At 39.1% G+C, this 20,251-nt stretch overlaps 1 protein-coding gene across 3 annotated transcripts in view; it reads left to right on the top strand.

The window, feature by feature from the left end:
• Positions 1–20,251, top strand: part of DNAJB6 (DnaJ heat shock protein family (Hsp40) member B6) — a 101,848-nt gene that overhangs the window by 14,868 nt on the left and 66,729 nt on the right. For all 3 annotated transcript variants that reach the window (XM_048837625.2, XM_048837628.2, XM_048837627.2), the window contains exons 2-5: positions 7,923–8,018; positions 10,530–10,639; positions 15,202–15,261; positions 16,706–16,816. In XM_048837625.2, the coding sequence (XP_048693582.1) occupies positions 7,954–8,018; positions 10,530–10,639; positions 15,202–15,261; positions 16,706–16,816 (346 nt within the window). In that variant the 5' untranslated portion in view covers positions 7,923–7,953. The remainder of the gene's footprint in view (positions 1–7,922; positions 8,019–10,529; positions 10,640–15,201; positions 15,262–16,705; positions 16,817–20,251) is intronic.

Here is a 20,251-nt window from a genome sequence, read left to right as displayed (position 1 = left end):
GTTCTAATAAAAGGACAGACTTCCCAGTTCTCCGGGAAATTGTAGACCCAGCTGTGCTTAACACAGGGGCTCTGTCTTGATGGAAATGTACCACGGGGAAAATGTCAATTATATGAAGTTTTTTGTAGGCTTTTCTGCAGCCAACACTAAATATATTAAAATAAAAACACCCCCTAACGTCCCTGGGATATTACTAAATCCCCTAAAGATTTCTCTGAAACAAACAGCCCAAAACAAAGTAGCTGCATTTTAGGTTAACAATATCTGGGGCAGTACTAAGCATGGTATTGATACTCCTGTTCCCACAATTTCAGGCAGTTCATGGCCTTTCAGTAACCCTCTGTCATAGGGCCTTTCTTGACAAGCAGAAAGGTGGTGCATTTCAGTTGTTAGCTCACTCAAGTTACCTTAACCTCATTGGCTGCGTTTTAGTCTTGAGGGGAACCAGCTAACTCAACTTCAGATTCGTTAGCCGGCATCTTAAACAGGATTTTTTTTAAAAAAAAAAAGAGTACTTGTGGCACCTTAGAGACTTAACAAATTTATTTGAGCATAAGCTTTCGTGAGCTACAGCTTACTTCATTGGATGCATGATCGGACAAAGGATTTTTTTCAGTCATGTTACGTCAGTCAATTGAGCTAACATGATTGAAGATAGTACAAAAGAAATAAAGGTGGAGAAATTTTTCTGAGTTGTAGTTTACTTCTAGAACTTGTTCAATTTACTGATGAGCCATAGTTGCTCCTTGAGGGGACTTCCAATAGTCATTACCAGCCAATGACAAATGAAACTTAAGTTAAATCTGTGTTTTTAAAAATGGGGACTAGTTCCTATTTCTAGGAAAGGTCAGCTGTTCTCTGAAAGGCACGATTCCCACTGATAAGTTAATCATAGAATCCTTTGACCTAGCTTGTCACACAATCAACCTGCTTTTCTTGTTTTCCCTATGATGCTTATTTCTAGATTGTATAGTCTTAGACTGGAGTTATGACTACTGTAGGACACAGCAGTCATTAGTTAGGATTGCTTTTGTTACTTCTGCTGTAGATCCTTTCTGTAAGAAGATGTTTACGAGGACTTTAGAACTCTCGTTAGATGTACTGGCATATCTGATGAAGTGCACTGTAGCTCATGAAAGCTTATGCTCAAATAAATGTGTTAGTCTAAGGTGCCACAAGTACTCCTTTTCTAGTAAAGCATGTGAACCATTTCTGAGATAGTCAAATGTACTTTCAATTTTAGTTTCTACATGTTAAATAACATAACCCATTGTCAGGGTGGATAAGAATTTTAAACAACCCCTTTAAAATTGGATTTTAGGTATAAATCTTAAATGACTTCTAAACATTGGGAAGTATGGCAACCTATATTAAGGCCTAAATTTCACCACTGAACTAGTGGAAGTCACTGGCCAGTCACCTGGAATAGTCTGAAGTGCTAAACCAGCTTTTTGCAGCGTAGTCTTTTCTGCAGGTGTAAAGAGAACTTACTTTCTTAGTTTATTCAGCTAGTTCAGTTCAGTGACTAATTGCTCATTCAAAGTTGAGAAACTGATAGGAAGTTGAAAATCTGTTCAATCTGTGAATAATGTTTAGATTTAAAAGGATTAGATCTTCTAGTTCTAAAATCTCAAAGGATATGATGACTGGGAACAATTAGCTTGATTAATTACAGATAATACTTTTTAATCCGTTTTAAATGCAAACCATTTCTAACTTTTTGTGGCCAGCACAATAAAAGTAACTTTCAATATTAGTTAAATCAAATTGTAAAGTGGTGTCTTCGTGCATTTTAATTCAACTTCCATCCAAATGCAGCTTGACAGTGTCACATGCAGATTATTTAGTAAATAAGAAATGCATCATTCAGCATTTTCTGTGTAATAAAAATGTAAACAATCTGAAGATGTGTATGTAAAGCTGTGTAATTGCTTAAATAACTGTGTATAGAGTGCATCCTTCTGGATAGAAAAAATACCAGATTATGCCAGCCAGTGAGAATCAACTTTTCTCTAGGAAAATGAGTGAAGTAAATTGCAAAACAAGATGAAAAGTGGTGGTTCAAATCACTTCACCCTGCCCATTTTTACTTTAATGGTGCTCCATCCTCCTTTGTAATATGCAATTTCATTCACTTGGCCCCACGGACAGCAGACTTTATTTAGGGTCACATTAGCTTGGAACTTCGTACTTAGGCTGAAAGTTTGTGCTGTTTTTTCTTTTGACAGTTGTGACAACTGAGAAGTTGAAGTAAAATCTGTTCCATACTTGCTAAACTTGTGAACAATAGGTGACTTCATTTTGAAAATGCAGTTTCACTAGCACTTTAAATCTTTCATACATTTGCTGCAATTCTGATAACTTTTTTCAAACTATAAACAGGACTAACTACTGAACAGGTTCTTTAATTCATTTTGTCACATGCTCCCCTCATATGGTTTCATACCTTGGCTATTTTAAATAGCATTGCTCTAAACAAGTGTGAATAAAATATGGTAACTTAGTCATTTTATCTTTATATTATGCTGTACAAACTAGCAAAATCCTTTTAAAAGCTAATCCCTGTTTGGCTTTCCTATAAATTAATTACATATGCCATACAAAAAAACAAAGATAATGTTAGTTGTACAGCTAAACACTCTAAAGAGAGGACACGTCAACATTAAGTTTGGTATGGTAACTTTGATTTTTCTTTCTTGTGCATAAAATATTTACAGTGCAACTACACTAATATATGCATATTTAGGGCTATAGAAAATATAATTATATATATCGCGTAACTTTACATTCTCCACTGATTTCACAAAGAATCAGTTTAATTTATACTTAGTTCTCTGTGGTGTGTATTTAATGTCTAGTATCCATTCACTATCGATTTTCTTCTCTTCAATCAGTACTTGGGTGCAGTTCAAGTGATGATTCAGTTAATAATGAAGTTAACTGTAGGTGGCCCATATATGCCGGCAAACTTTCACTAGTAGTCTTTATGTTTCTGACTCTTATGGACTATGTCAGACATAAGAATGTCTACACTACAGGCGCTGCAGCAGCTATGCCACTGTAGTGTAGATGTTTGAATTGACAGAAGGTAGTTAATCTACCTCTCTGAGGCCTGGTCTGTACTAGAAAATTAGGTTGGTTTAATTGCATTGGTCAGGTGTGTGGAAAAATCCACACCTCTGAGTGGCATTATTAAGCTGACCTACATCCCTGTGTAGACAGTGCTGTGTCAATGGAAGAATTCTTCCATCGACCAACTACTGCCTGTTGGGGAGGTGGATTGCCTACACCGACTGGCTCCTGAAGCATTACGGTGGTACAGCTGTATCACTTCAACATTTTAAGTGTAGACAAGCCCTCAGAGGTGATAGCTAGGTTAACAGATGAATCCTTGCATTGACTTAGCTGTGTTTACAGTGGGAGTTAGGTTGACCTAGCTGTGTGTTTCAGGATGTGGCATTTTTCACAGCCCTGACGAACATAGCTAGGTTGATCTGATTGAAGTGTAGACCAGGTCACAGTAATAGACTCACAACTTTTAGGCACGTAGCCTCTTGGAGAAATAGAATGTCATAATGCAAGTAAAGACTGAAAGCTCTTCAGGGCAGGAACTGTCTTTTGTATTCAGTACAACTCCTAATAAAAAGATGCCATGATCCTGTTCAGAGCATCTGGGTGCTATTGTAACAAATGTGTCAAAACCTAGCAATACATATTTTGACTGAGTACTTAATCCTGCAGTTATAATGTGCTCAACATAGGAGGGGTGCAGAACATTCTTTTGGGTTGAATTTTCTAAGTTTTAAAACCAAGGTTAAGGGAGAGATGGTAAAAGGAGTTTTCGTCTCTGGCTAGACACCACCAGAGCTTCCCATCCCAGGCACTTAAGGTGGAAGCCCATCTTCTGCACACTTAAGGAGTGACTTCTGGCTGTTAACCTAATGTGCAGTAGCTAATAAAGAATCATGTTCTTTAATTTTCTTTTTCTCTCCCGCTCTATTGTTTCCTCCTTTCCACACTTCTGAATTCTTCTGCAGGATGCCCTATTCCTGCCAATTTACCATCAAGCAAATGAAGTAGGAAAAAAGGATTATTTAATTTTACTGTTTGAAGCCATATGTATAGGAGAAAGGATGCCCTTGTGTTTGAGGCACTAGACTGGGACTCTGGACATCTTGCTCAAATTTTCTGCTCTAATGTGGACTTCCTGTGACTCTTTTGAGCAAGTCACTTAATTGTTATGCTTTCATTTCCATCTGTACAATGGGGATTAGCTTCCTTGCCTTACAAGAGTGTTGTGGACAGGGATACGTCCACCTATGGTCATGGGGGCTGTATAAGTACCCATATAGAGGAACATGAAATACTCATGGCCATTGGTGGCCCTCTGTGTCTCTACTTCCTTGCATCCCTAATCCACAAACTACTTGTTTGGAGCAAATAATGAATTAGCAACAGGTCTATTTTGAATATTACTATTTACCTTGGGAAAATGGACCCATGACTGGGTGCAGCTGAACTGAATGCGGAACATTCAACTGCAAATGTAGACAAGGACAAACTGTGTACAGTGCCATCTCAAACAAAAGATAACTTGATCTGTGACAACTCTTTTCTAATTCATTTGAAAGTTCAAACATGAAACAATCCCAGGTGTTCAGAACAATTACTTAAACATCCTTGCAAATTCTACTTTATCATGGGCAAGTAACCTTTTTGTTCTAAAGGAAAAATAAAATATCAGTAGGTCTACATCATGGTAGAATGCAAAGATTGGCTTTTTGCCTTGGCTGGTAAGTTTCCATGACCATTTTGCAAGCCTACATCAAAAGGGATGTGGAGATGTCAGATTTTTCTCAACTGGTGGATTATAGGGTTTTTTTTTCTTGTTCAAAAGCTGACTCTTTCAGTAACACATGCCTTTTAGCTCCAAGGGTGGATTTTGCAACAGATCTTCCTCATGCAGGCTGTCTCATCATTGATGGGTTGGCTTTCACGTCATTTATCTTTTGTTACAGTGACAGTCACTTGTGCTCAGAGAAAAGTTTCCTGCCTCGACTATCACTGGATTTTTCACTTCTTGATTTATATATTCTGGGATTGTCATGATTGTGGAACAGTATGCTTTTAGTGCTGTATACTAGAGCCGTATTTCTCAACGACTGGTCCGTGAACCAGTAGTGGTCCCAGCGATCTCGCTGATACAGTTTAGGAAGGCATGAAGCTGGTTCCACCCCCCGCCTCGCCCCTCGGGGATCCCACCCCCTATACAACCTCCCTGCCCCCGCTCCCTGTCCCATGACTGCCCTAACTTATCCACACCCCCGCCCCCTGACAGGCCCCCCGGAACCCCACCCCAATCCCCCTGTTTCCTGACCCCTGACCACCAGGGGTGAGCCTCAAGGGCCAGGAGCTCAGGGGCTGGGCAGGACAGTCCCACAGGCTGCATGTGGCCCCCGGGCTGTAGTTTGTCCACCTCTGTCTTAGACATAGTCACATCTGGACTCCTATTGCAAGCAAGTAACCTTTGGCCACTGTCCATAATAAAGGAGGCTGAAAGTATATTTTAACATAAAGTTCAGTGAAACTAAAACATCTGAAAACCAGGAAATAGAGGTAAGATAAGCACCCACACAGCCTTGACTTTGTCCTCTTTGAGCAGTGCTCCAATATGTTCATATCACATACACTTTTTCCGCTTCATTGTAATAGACAGTGCCTGCACTTTCTCTATAGAAACACCTGAGCTTGCTCTGCTGACAGAATTCTGCATTGTTCTATTTTAACAACCACTTCATATCCTCTTACAGCCCCTTCATACTTCAACAGAGGAGAACACTTAGTTATTCTTTCCCCACCCATCATTAAATCCACAGACTACTCTCAATACAGAATTGTACAGGATACAAATGATGTAGACTGGAACCTCAAGGTACACATGTACTCTTTTCCTTTGGTAACGCATACAGGTTGATTGGTGGGACGACTCAAACCCAGATCTCCTCATATCACTGTCACAGTTGCCCCCAAACTACTCCAACTCATTCCTCCACCATTCAGTATAGTTACACGTAACATAGTAAATGTAGCTGGAATGAACGCAGATAATATCCAGCGGCTGTTGCCAGCTCCAGATGACAGAGTTACGGTTGTATGGATGTTTACCGTAACTCTGTTCTGGTTTTCAGATATTTTAGTTTTGCTGAACTCAGCGTTCTGGAAGGGCAAGAGCTATCACTGAGCAACCTTTACTCTGCGTTAATGAAGTTTTGCCATTTAACTTGAGTGACTTTGTATTTCATGATTTCTTAAATGTTGGCTTGATGTTCCATTGAATTGTCATTCAGGATTTAAAACTTTTTTTAAAAAAAAAAACCAGAACTAGAACAATTGGATTCAGAGATGACTGGAAAACTTAAAGTGGAGGAATAAGCAGGGGCAGTTTTAATGCTGAAAGGAATGGAAATTATTTACAGAATAAAACAAGGAGGTAAAAGCTAGCTGAGGTCTCTGGCAGGATTCCATATACTCCAGAGACCATTCAGCTTATTTACATGAACTCCCTCTAATATTATATATCTGTCTCTTAATAGTGACCAAAAACATCATGGCCTTTTTTTAAACTGGCCAAGACTATTGCTCTAGGCTAAATAAGTCAAAATGGTGTTCACTAAAATTACATACCATAAGATGCTTAACTATTTATTTGGCTATTATACATCTAATCTTAATCTTAAAATAAACTCCATTTGGGTATTTTACTCTTAATAACCTTAATCTTGTGTTCATGTTGGCTGATTCATCTTCTAGATTTGAGCCAGACTAGTGGGTCCTTCTCATTTGGCTATAATTTTCCTAATAAAAGAGAGGAATGACTAGCAAACTGAATTTAATAATGCTTTATAGACCAATGTTGTCTGTAGTAACTTTATGGCTGGGTTTGGATATATATGTTCTTAAGATAATTAACTTTCTGAATTGGTTCTCAAGTGACTTATGACTGTGTCCTTTTTTTTTTTTTTTTTAAAGAATACCATTCTGAAGCTTCCTTGGGATCTTATGAATGGCTACTAGAAATTGCACCTGTCTAGTTCCTTTAGTTTTTTAAAAAAACAAAACCAAAAAAATTTGGCAGCATTGCAGGCTTCTGAGGCAACTATGTGTTCTGCATGCTCTCCTGGAAGGGAGACTTATCTACACATACCAGGGATCAAATCTGCTGCAGCAGCAGCGGTCTAGTGAAGACCTGCTAAATCAACCAGAGAGCGACTCTGGTCGCCTCCAGTACTCCACCCGAATGAGAGGAGTAAGGCAAGTAGACAGGAGAGTATCTCCTGTTGATGCAGCACAGTGTGGACACAGCAATAAGTCAACCTAAGCTACATCTACTCCAGCTATGTTATTAACATAGCTGGAGTGGTGTAACTTAAGTCAACTTACCCTGGTAGTGTAAACAAGGCCTTACAATGGCAGCACTACTCTAGTATGAAGAAGGTGCTACGGAAATATAGGGTAGCCAGACTTCCTAATGGCTTGTCACTATAGACGTACTGCGTAAAAAGTGTCCACATTAGCAATAGATCTTGACAAATTTTGGCATGCAAGAAAATATATTACTGTCCAGTTACATACTGTCAGTACTTCATATCCACTAATGAGAAATGACTTAACTCCCTGTCTAGTTCAATGTAGGATACCTGCCTAAATGATGGAATTGGAGAACCTAAAACCAAATTGCATCCGTATAACTTTTCTTATTTTCTATCAACATAGGAACAGACTAGTCCTCCTTGTACTACTGTTTGTAGGAAATGTTTGGATTTAAAAAAAAATCCCTTCTATTAAATCATGTAAAGGGAGAGATGTCACGTTACTCAGTAGTAGTACTGTACCCATTTAGTAATAGGTTCTTGTAATTGCAGGACTTGCTGTTAACAAGACAACTGTTAAAACATGGTGGATTATTATGATGTTCTAGGAGTGCATAGGCATGCCTCACCAGAAGACATTAAAAAAGCGTAAGTACCATTTTCTTTGTTCAAGTCAAATCTTGCACACCTTCTCATAAATAAATGTATACACTTGATCTCTAGATATCAAATTTCCATTCTATTGGTATTGGTAATTGGTAATTCAGAAAAGTTTCATTATTAGTGAGATCAGCAGTGCTCCAGAAAATCCATCTTTCATTTTATGTGCACATGTCAGGAGAAACGTTTCATAAGGTACTTTTGTTTCCTAATAAAGCACATTAACCATTCTAAAAATTGATCCCAAGCTCTTTTTTAAAAAAAGATAAACTTTTTTATCAGTCACTTTCAGATAAGGTTTTATGAAATGAAGGAGGCGGTCTACATAAAATGCACTAGATTAGATCATCAGCTGTTCATTCTAGTGTACAATGCCAATTTTGTCTCATTTAGACTAAATTACTTAACTCTGTAGATTCTAATCCTCCTATTGTAGATCATTTCAGGTTAGAACCTTTCTTGGCTCCCTCATGCTTCCTTGGCTTCGGCCTCTCATCAATTTTATTTTCTCTCCCTTGGTGTAGACTGCATGTTTACCAGTACCAAATCTCCTCTTGCTTCCTGCAAACACCCGCTGCCTCAGGCATTTTGCATTCTGATGCTGCACTTAGTGCATACACAGATCTGTCCACTGTCTGATGCCACTTCCAAACTTGATCAGATTGGAACAAACACAAATAAAAGACCTGATGCAGCCATTCACGCGTGTGGAGAGGAGCCTGTTTTTTAGATTTTGGGCAAAAAGCTTCTAGAAACCCTTAAGGTTCTGGAATTTTCAGAATTTCACTGTGTCCAGACTGAGGACTTCCTGGAAGTATACCATGGTTCACCATTTGAGAATTGGCTTACCCTGCTATATGCAACTTCCTTTTATACTAGGTTTTTAACTGGCTTCAGATTATCATTGTAAATCAGTTAGTAGATACCTCTTCAAAATGTGGAGTAATGATTTCAAATACTATTAAAGGTGATTTCCACAGAGCACTGAATGGGGCAAGAATAACATTGAGCTGTTAGGCTGAAGAAGCTGTGAAGTACTCTAACTGCATGGTACCTAGAAGTGCTCCCTCCTGAAACAGCACAGGTAGTGGCAACATCTGCTGTGTGAATCAGCTGAAGTTGTTCTGACTCCATTTCCTTCCCACTGCAAAATGTTCAGAATGCCTCAAACCAAGATGAAGTCTCCTCTATTTTAAAAAAAAAAAAAAGTATATGAAGCAATTTCTTTGGAAATTAACTCTCCAGTTTTATTGGATGAGATCTGTTTTCCATGCTTTGACTTAATAGATTGAACATCTACTAATGAAAAGGTGAACACATTTAAATTAGGAAATTTTTTAGAGCAATCAGATACACCTTTTAATTTAGACTTTTGTGCATTGCTTGCAGCTGTAAAGTAGCTGTCTGGCAGCAATGCTAAAGTGAATGAGTAACACATCTTAGTTTCCAATTGCTTTTTTCAGAAACAACTGGGAGGAAGCTTTCCTTGTGGAACATCTTCCTTTCATGGGCTGCTAAATATTATGCAACATTTCTAGTTTCCAGTAACTTGTACATGCTGTATCAGTTTCCTGCCACAGCCTAGTATAGAAGGTTTATGCTGATCAAACCCTGATAGTGGATCAGAGCTTTAATTTGGCATGCATACCTGTATGGATAACTACTTAACTCGAACATTCAAGCTTATGCTCCTGTTTGATCATAAAGCTACCCCAGATATAATCTGTACACTTAAATACTGAGGGGCACAAGACTGTAAAACTGCTTTACACTAAATTATTCTTCTTGGGGGTCCTCTCCTCCGGCTAGGAATTGTGCATATGGTGTAGCCTCCAAATCTTTCAATGTAGTTCCTCCAGGTGTTGTCTGTCCACCAAAAACACACTAATTGCTTATAAACATGGAAAGAGTTGCTACTACGGTATAGCATTAAATCCTACTTGGATGTTTGTTAGAACTCTGCGGAGAGCATGCAGCAGCAAGTCTGTGGCCTCCAGATCTACAGGGTTGGGCAAAGAGGTTTCTTTGTACCCTCCCTACTTCCACCTTCCTACATGCCAACCCAGTTCTCCACTCAGCCTTTGGCAGAGGAGGAGGTAGGGCTAACTTCCCTTGCAAGAATTGCTTCTGAAAACCAGATTGTCAGCAGCCAATCCACTCAGATGTAGCAAGGTTACTGAGAGAACAGAGGGAATCACAGAAGCAGCTAAAGGAGGCCTGTTTGCAGCTAAACTCCATCAGTCAGCAGCACCCAGGAGTAATTGATTCCCAGTAAAATATTTCTTTAGCAAAACTGGAGGGTACCCTGACTGCTTAAGTTGCTTATCTGTGTTATCAGCAAAATTTCTTGAAATAGGTCTACAAATAAGATTTGAGCAACTAAGTGTCCTAATTCATAATTTCTATTTTGACACCTGTATTTCTTGTGTATATCTGTCTGGTGCTTATGAGTGCAGTTTACTGAAATAGAGCATGATTTATCTTCCCTTTTCATTTTAGGTACCGCAAACTAGCTTTAAAGTGGCACCCCGATAAAAATCCAGACAACAAAGAAGAAGCTGAGAGGCGATTCAAACAAGTAGCTGAAGCATATGAGGTTTTGTCAGATGGTAAGTGTCTTAAAAGGGATCTTGGCAGCAGGTAATCTTTGGTTATGGAGCTGTAGTGGAAATGTTGAAGCATCGTGCTTTAAAGGGGTTTTCTTAAATTGGTCCACAAATGGCCCTTTTTTGTGGTGCTCTTTGAAAGAAGTGGAAGTAGTTGTACAGTGTGGTGCTGGGATGGGGGGGAGGTGAGGAGAAATTCCGTGACATAAGAAATACTTTGAGTTGATATAACAGTTTAAGCCTACATGTTAAATCCTGAGTCTACAGAGACCTGTGATTTAAGAATGAATTCTCTACAGGAGTTCATAAAGATTTGAAAGCATGGAATTTAGAGAAATATATCCTTGGAATCAATTAGCCATGGTGGTCATACTTCCTTCTAAACCCCTAGAAGTTTCTTCTCACCACTTGGTTCTACATTTTTTCTAATTCATGATCTATTAATTGGGATAACTAGTCCAAATATTTTTCTTTACCAACTAGCCAGCTGTATGCAGCAACTGATCATGGTAGTGGTGTCTCTGTCTCATAGATATATATATATAGAGAGAGCTGAATACCAAAAGCCTCCCTTCCTCTCCTTGCAGTAGTCAAAACGAGCAATAGGGTAACTCTCTCTAAATATAACATCATTTAATTTCTAATACACTGTCAGAAGGGCGGTATCCTTTTTAATGATTTTGTAGCTTTCAAAATTTTGTGGGAGAGGTGATACATCATGAGGCAATCTCCTAAACAGATTATGCAGCCTTCCCACCTAGCATGGTGGGTAATGTACATGGAAGAATCCAAGAAGTGGCTCACTGGCAAGTGGTTTGTCACAATAAGAAACTTGAAAGAATGTGTGGGTGGTGTATTTATGTCTAACTTGTCTTTATAAAGTTAACTTTATAAATTTAGTGTAGCAGTTGCTGAAATTCCACAGTTGTCTTGCTTTGTTTTGGGGTCCGTAATAAGAGTGCTGACAAGACTTAGAGTATTTAGAATTGTCGGAAACTACTTAGTATGGGGGTTGGGAGCCTTAAATTCTAATCAGTTTTAATATTGTACTGATTAACCTCTTGTAGGAATCATTTACTTAGAATTGGTCCGAATCAAAATTGTATAGTATGAGCTACTATAAGCAAGAGGTCACTTTCGTTCCCTTCAACGTAAATTCTTGACTTGGAAGGAAGCATCTCTTTTTTTTGTCAGAGCATTGTCAGCAGCTAATCTGAACCATAAACCAAAGGGTTTGTGCATCTTTTATATTCTATATCATAGAATCATAGAATATCAGGGTTGGAAGGGACCTCAGGAGGTCATCTAGTCCAACCCCCTGCTCAAAAGCAGGACCCATACCCAATTAAATCATCCCAGCCAGGGCTTTGTCAAGCCTGACCTTAAAAACCAGTTATCCTCAGATAACTGACTGGAGCCGTTAACCTTTTTTTTTTTTTTAAAAGTGTTTTAAAAAATACTAATAAAGATCAGAAATAGCATGTATATCTGGATGTTATACCATGGAAGATCTTTATCAGCTATCTTTTTGTGTGTATGTATTTAAAAGCATCGAACATTTCCCCTACTAATCTAGTTCATCCTTTGACATTTTTTCACTCTTCTCCCTTCTCTGCTTCCCAAAAAAGTAAACTGGTACAATTGGGCATTTCCCCCTTCACCTATTCCAGTGGTTTCCAAACTTGTTCCTCCGCTTGTGCGCGGAAAGCCCCTGGCAGGCCGGGCCGGTTTGTTTACCTGCCGCGTCTGCGGGTTCGGGCGATCGCGGCTCCCAGTGGCTGCGGTTCGCTTCCAGCAGCTCCCTTGCCCTGACGTTTTCCATATGCATTAATCCTGCCAGACAGATTCATTGCACATGGGTTGGTCATAGGAAGTTCATTCCTGCTGGTAGCCTTAACTTAACTATTTGTATAAGACCTACAATATAGAAACGTCTCCCATTTTTTTTCATATGCTTGTCTGCTTTACATAAGAATGGCCATACTGGGTCAGATCATAGGTCCATCTAGCCCAGTGGCCTGTGCCAGGTGCTTCAGAGGGAATGAACAGAACAGGTAATCATCAAGTGATCCATCCCCTGTCGCCCATTCCCAGCTTCTGGGAAACAGAGGCTAGGGACACCATCCTTGCCCATCCTGGCTACTAGCCATTGATGGACCTATCCTTCTCTCCATTGTTCAGGTTAATAGAGAAGTAACACCACCTCCTCCCCAGAAATGTCCTTGTGAATGTCACTTGTTGCAAGTGACTATGGGAAAAGTTCTGCTAGAGCAGCACCATCCTTTGTCTACTCTGCCTCTCAAAATAGGGCCTGGTTTGGTAGGCTACAGACTTGTTCACCCTGCCTCCTGTTTTGATTTCTGGTGTCTAATTTATAAGGGCTAGGCAGAAACTTTCTCTGTGGGCAACTTATTCCGTAAATGTCATCCTCTAGGTTTTTTGCACCTTCCTGTGAAACATTTGTCTCTGATCGTTGTTAGGGACAGGATAATGGACTAGATGGACATCTGGTCTGATTTGGCACAACTATTCCCATGTTGCACTAAGATGGTTATTTCAGTGTAATGTAGCATATAAAACTTGGTTATTTTTCATAACCAGTCTGCGCAAATCATACTGTTGAGATCCACACATCAGGTACTGTAGCTTTGATTCAACGTGGCTAATTTAACCCAGGAGAACGGTTGGAGATTTTTGATTTAGTTGGAGATTGGCTCTGCTTTTGAGCAGGGGGTTGGACTAGATCAGGGATCTCAAACTCAAATTACCAGGAGGGCCTCATGAAGACTAATACATTGGCCTGAGGGCTGCATCACTGACACTGCTCTGCCCCGCCTCTTCCCAACCCTTCCCCAAAGTCCCCACCCCAACTCTGCCCCTATTCCAACCCCTGCCCCAAATCCCCACCTTTTCTCCGCCTCCTCCCCTGAGCATGTGGCTCCCTGCTCCTCCCCCCTGAAAACCCCTAAGTGCGGCCAAACAGCTGTTTGGCACCGGAAAGTGCCTGGAGGTAGGTAGAGGAACGGGGATGAGGCCCGCTGGGGGGGCGGCAGGTGAGGGGAGCTTAGCGGGCCGCAGCAAAAAGCTCCGCGGGCCACATGTTTGAGACCCCTGAACTAGATGACCTCCTGAGGTCCCTTCCAACCTTGAGATTCTGTGCTTCTATGAGATGCAATCAATTCTCCTATAATTTTATTCATTTTGTCATTACAATTTTGAACAGAGATGGGTTTTGGCAAGAGTAGTTCTGTTAAGGATTATCTATGCAAAGAATATTTGAGTAGTAGACACTGTGCCTGTAGTTTCAAGAACATGAAGTTCTCAAAATAAACCTTCTGTTCTGCCAGCCCACATGCAGGACTTCCTGTCTCTTGCCTGCTGCTTTTTTCTAGGTTGCCCAGCTTCTTGTTTCATTGGTCGTCTTTCCCTCTTTTAACAAGCTATTTAAAAGACTCTCAGTTTTTTTTCTTCAGGAAATCACTCTATTGAAAGGTAGTGTTGCAGGTAATGTACAAACTTGTGAAGCACCTGAAGCCAGAAGGAATTCATAGAGCTTTCAATATCCAAGAGAATTTTGTCTTGGACTTGGATTGTGAATGGTGGCTGGTGCCTATAGACTAGGCGCAATCCCTTTTAGATATGGTGTCTTACTAAATTCTTTATAGTGTCCCAATATGTTAAGTGTTAAAAGTGATTGTCTTCAGGGAAAAAACACAGTCCTGAAGTTCCTGATCAGACTCCCATTAAAGTCCAATGACAAGACTACAATAGGTGTTGGATCAGACTGTGTCTAGTTTTGTCAAATGCTCCGGCAAGTCTCTTGCTTTCACTTCCAGAATAGTGTCTGAGCTGCTGGAGCAAAAAGCCCGATGTTCTACCTGGCAGAACTCTTCACTCTGAACTTTTATTACTGAGACAGCAGCCTGAATTCTTATAATGCAGACTTGATTTACTTCTCTCCTCCCCCACACTCAAAAAAAAAAAAAAAAAAGTTGCCCTGGGAAAAGACTACTAACAATGAAGTTGCATATCTATGGACTCCGGAATATGGCAAGCAAATAATTCATCAGCTTTTTGTGTGTGTGTTAAATGGCCTCTCCTTGACTTATGCTCTTTTCCATCCTGCATCCATACCTAGCAGTCTTTGAAAAATGCCTTCGCCACTGTGATATCAGATTGTGGGAAGTCTCTTACCAGTTTTGTCACAATGCCTTCAGTTATTTTGCTGAATATACAAACATGAAGACCATAGGCTTCCTTCCAAAAAAGAGCTACCTTTCAGCATATTAAAGCATCTCTCAGTGGAAATTGTGAAACAGGATGGTGAACATGACACCTTATTAGTAGCTACTAGAACTAAATTATTGACACTTAAGAACAGTTTTTTCTTCACCCGTGGTGCTTTGATGATGATTAGCAAAATATTTGTAATCTGCATTTTCTGTAACAAACATGGCTTAAAAAAACTTTCTGTGATAAAATTCAACTGAGTACATTAGTGATGCATACTGCATTTCTCCTGCTTCCAAATGCAGCTTAACTGATGTAATTAACTTTTTTTGTAGCTAAAAAACGTGACATCTATGACAAATATGGAAAAGAAGGCTTAAATGAAGGAGGTGGAGGTATGTAAACTTGGCATGTGTTTTTCTTCCATATCATCTGAATGATTTTAACTGTTCCACTCTGCAGACTCATTTTAGTTACAGATTGGTTCGTGCTCTGAAAAGCTTTTGTAGCCATAAGAGCTAAAATATTCTTAAATGCAATTAAATTATGTAGAAACGGAACCACTGGGGATGTTGTGTTAGCACATAACCATAGAGTAGCAACTTGACATGACCCTGATAGGACTAGTTCCAGCCAGTGAATTTGCCTATCTAGTCCAAAACAATATTTTAAACATGTAACAGGAATTAGTCTGTATAGTCAAAGTAAGTGAGGAAAAGCAAGTTAGACTCTAACTTGGCCCAACATTTAAATTTTGAAAAGTTTTTATAAAAACATAAGACCAAAAGAAGAGACTACAATTTTTCTAAAATGTCTTCGTTATCAGTTGCTTTTTAAACAAATGTGACATTAACCTGCAAAGCAGAAACTGAAAGTTTCATTTTTACTTGGTCATGTTTGTTTTAAAAAAAAAAAAAATTAAGTCGTCTTTTTGAAAGACTATCAGGTAGTCAAATAATAAATCAGAGGAGGAACTCTTCCCAAATTCTGCTGGGAGAGTCTACAATCATAAGTATAGTCTTAACAACTGAAGTGTCTAATTTTAGCTTGTATTTGCCAAGTGTAAGTCAGATTCTTTGTGTAATATAAATCAGTGATTTTTCAACCTGTTCGCCAGGCCCCTGGGGGTCTGCAGACTAAGGTTTCCAAAGGGCTCTGCACCTCCATTCAAAAATTTTTTTTGAAGGGTCTGCACAAGAACGAAGGTTGAAAACCACTGACCTAAATCAAAAGCTGGCAGGTGAGACTATCAAATAAGCCATCACAAGATTATACTGATTCAGAAGTAAAGATGCACCAGACTTCAACACCAACAGAGAGCTTTGATTTTTTTTCTAAACTCCGACAATAAGACTTTTCATTTTTAGTCAGATGTGTTCCTTTAAGTATAATGAGAAATAAATATTGATGTCTAGAAACCTGCAGAAGAACATAAATGATAAAAGTAACTTTAGGGATATCTGGAAAGTGACGGGAGGGGAAGAAGGGGAGAAATTGAAACTTTGTTTAATAAACTACAGATGACCTCTTTGACTGTCCAATTAGTAAAAGATGGAAACATCCTTTGCTGTAGAAAAACTGATTACAGTAATTCTAGATACAGTAGATCTTTTTAACAGAATGTGAGAATTTTAACATGAAAGTCTCGCTCAACAGTATTAAATGTGGTTTGAAGAATATATTGAGAATCTATCCAATGAGCCAGAAATGAACTATTGTGAAAAACTAGAATTCTGTGTGTTAGAAAATATAGAAACACATACAGCTTATACATACAACTCAAATATTTTGTGCTTCTGTAGTGTGAAGAGTTGTGAAATGTGACTTCTTTTTCTGCAGGTGGAAGTCATTTTGACAGCCCATTTGAATATGGATTTACATTCCGTAACCCAGAAGATGTCTTTAGTGAGTTTTTTGGTGGAAGGGACCCCTTCTCATTTGACTTCTTTGGTAAGTCAGCAGCTTTTGGGGGGTAGTGGTGCATCAGAGTAGTGGCTAAAATTCATCTCTACATAACAGATGTGTGTAATTTGACTTTCACCGGAGTGAAAACTATAACTGATCTCTTGGATGTTTTAAAAAGTCTTTTTTTCACCTGTCTCCCTCCTTGTGTTTTGCTGTTGCACGTAGGGTTTTGTGGTCAGTTTTTGCTCTGTCAAGGTCTGATTTGTTTAAAAATAGTATATCAGGTTTGCTATCATCTTTCTAAAAGAAGAAACTAATAAATCACACACAACAGTTCTGCTTTAGTAAATGTGGGTTGCTGTCTGTATGGCTTAAAAACACTTTCTTCCCAAGTCTGGTGCTGCATGACAGTCAGAAAAAATGACACCACCACCACCAAAAGAAAAAGCATAAGCAATAGCTTCCGAAGCCTCTGGCTACCATGGAGTTAAAGAAAATAAATAATTAGTTGCAAACAAAGCCGTTTAAAAAATACTTTATGCTTGCCAGCATCATGTCAATGAACTGTGTGCTTGTCAAGGCACCCTCAGCCATACAAAAGATCTCAGCAAAACTGCTATGGATCTTATTCAATCTCTGCAAGTGCAGCTGGTTTCCCCTTTTGATCCACAAAAGGAACACATGCTGTGTTCAGCCTTTCACTCCTGGAACTGCCTAAAGGAACCAGAAGGAGTAACATCTTGAGGATTGCAAGAAGAATTCTCTGCCTGTTTACAGACAAGACATGTGAAATGAGACCTCCTGGTTATTCCATAGAGCTGAAGAGGAATTAATGCAACACTACTGCAAACAGTAGGTGACTTTTATGATTAACTCCTGAATGGGAAAGGAGCACAAATCATTGTCCTATCCTAGGAATCTTTGGAAAAAATTCATTAGTGGGTCAGAGGAAGCTTGTCTACTACATGTTCACTATACACATGTACAGTTCAGGTTGAGTGTGCAGCGGGAGAGATTTGTACCATGAATTTGTTTCGAGAGCAGTGAAGCTTCCCATAAACTAACACGTATGCACCAACATCTTTTCACAATCTTAATCAGAACCCATTTTTCCTTCCTCTCCCCATGCCTTTCTATTTACATATATGCCAACATTATGTAAGAATATGAAAGATCAAGCTAGATTGACAGAGGAGGCCAGTTTATTTCCCAGAGATTGTGCCGAGTCTACCAAAACATGCAAATATGAAGAAATCCTGGGAAAGGGGGAAGCTTGTTTTCTAATGCTTTAAAAAAAAAAAAATAAAATTTCCCTCTTCTTTAATGTATTTAATTGTATTTCTTTTACCTTACTTTTTAAGGCAGAAGAGAGGCTTGGATTCTCTCCGTGTTGATGATGGAAAAAAACAAATTTCAGTTCTTTTGGAGATGAGCCCCATTGACCTGCAGGAAGAAAAAAAGGCTTAGGTGGGGGAGAAATGAAGAGGAAAGGGAAAGGAGTCAGAAGATTTTAGTTTCCTATTCAGAAGCTAGCCTCCTCCCTGCCTCCCCAGTTTTTTTAATTGCTCTTTAGATTCCCCTTCCTCCACTTCTGGGTAGGAAGTGTGTTCTGCTTCTAGTGAAGGAGTGAAGCTGAGGATGACAGCTTTAGTACTGGCAACACTTAAAAATGATCCAGGAGCAAAGGGAGTTACTTCCAAGTTGGGTACTGATGAGTGGTGTGGTTATTTATTTCTCAACTGTTGTGAGTATGAAATTAAGTAGTTAAACATAAACTGAGTTCAAGGAATCATATGACTAACTGCAGCATCCCTGCACTCAGACTATTTCATTTCAGTATAATATATAGAAAAATAACAAAGTAAAAATGCTTAAACACATGGGATCTTCATTTTAGTGATCAGCTTATAAAACAAAGCATCCATAATTTGAATAACTGTTCAATACAAATATTAAACCATTTTGTTAGCATATAGAAGTCATTTATTATTGCCGCTTTCCTATTTAAGTGGCCAGATAATGGGGCCACTTTATAAAGGAGGAAGAAGTTTATATGTACAGTGACTTAAATTTTTAAGGTGACATGCAACTTCATTGACATAATATACTGGTAAGTGACAAAGTAGCTAAGAATGGTGAACTAACTTACTAATTGCAGTGGGCATGTTTCTTTAGATTCCTACTCAGTGGTCATCAGTTGGCTGCCTGAGGAGTCTAATGGAGGATCAAAGGAAGGGTTTGTGGAGGAAGAATATAGTGGAGGAATGGCAGAGGAATCAGCAGAGGGGCTGGAAGAAGAATCCAGTGGCAGATCGGCGGAGGGGCTGGAGGAAGAACTTGGTGTCGGATAGGCAGAGGAAGAATTTGATGAAATATTGGAGGAGGGATGTCAGTGTAGGATTAGAAGAGTGGAGGGGAGGAGCCTAGTAGAAGATCAGAGGGGGAAGCCTCTGGAGAATGGGAGGAGCCCTGCTGAAGAGCTCTTAGTTAAAACAATAAACTTTATTTTTAAAAGAGTGTTTTGATTCCTCTTTACGTTGTTTCTTTACTAAGATGGATTGTGGGAAGAAGTGTAACAAATATTTTCACTATCAACACTCTGGATTCAGTTTGTTCTTCAGCTCTCAATCACAACAAGACCCACAAAAGATTAACTCAGTGTTCGTAAAAATCTGAATACTTGTGGCTAAACTTACAACCAGCAATTGGGTTCTGCATATAAGAAGGTGAAGATTTGAGGTTCAGAAAAATCACAAGTAGTTTTGAATACTTTTCAGGTAGGAAAACAGCCATTTGCAGATAAGTGTGAAACAGCTGTGTTTCTCCGGTTGGGGTAGGTAGTATACAATCACAAGGTATTCAAAGACTATCTTGTACCCGGAAGTATGTTTTGGTAGACTCTGCATAAAGTCTGTAAAATAAGTTGGCCTCTTCTGTCAACCTAGCTTAATCTTTCATACACCTATGTAGTGTTCAACTTAAAATTACAGGAATGGAAAAGGATGAGGTTTTAATTGATGGAAGACCTATAGTGACAGCTGAACACAGCAGAAGAATGTAAAAAATACATTTGATAGAAGCAAAACTAGATGTGGTGGTGCATGAGAGAACACTGAGGAACCATTTCCAAGCATGTGCAACACTAGGGATGGGATGGTCTACAGAACTATATCTGTAGGTCTTCCCTGCTTCACCAACTGAGGCCACTTTAACACCTATGTACAATATGTATTTTTCTTGGCTCTTATGAGTGACTTAAGGCACCGTCTGCTTACAGAATTTTTTTTTCTTGTGACACATACACCATGCCAAGGTGTGTGTGTGTGGTTTTAACGTCAAACTTCCAAGCTACAATGCGTTTTGAAAGAACTACAATATTATCAAGGTTTTTTCCTTTTAACTTAAACTTTTACAGTATTTTTTTTACTACTGTAAAATACTTTTGTGATCTATTATAGACACAAGGTGGGTGAAGCAATA

This window comes from Caretta caretta, chromosome 2, assembly GCF_965140235.1.
Source record: "Caretta caretta isolate rCarCar2 chromosome 2, rCarCar1.hap1, whole genome shotgun sequence".
In the NCBI taxonomy this organism is placed as follows: domain Eukaryota; kingdom Metazoa; phylum Chordata; order Testudines; family Cheloniidae; genus Caretta; species Caretta caretta.
Note: the sequence above shows the minus strand (reverse complement) of the source record. Positions and strands in the feature narration are given on the sequence as shown.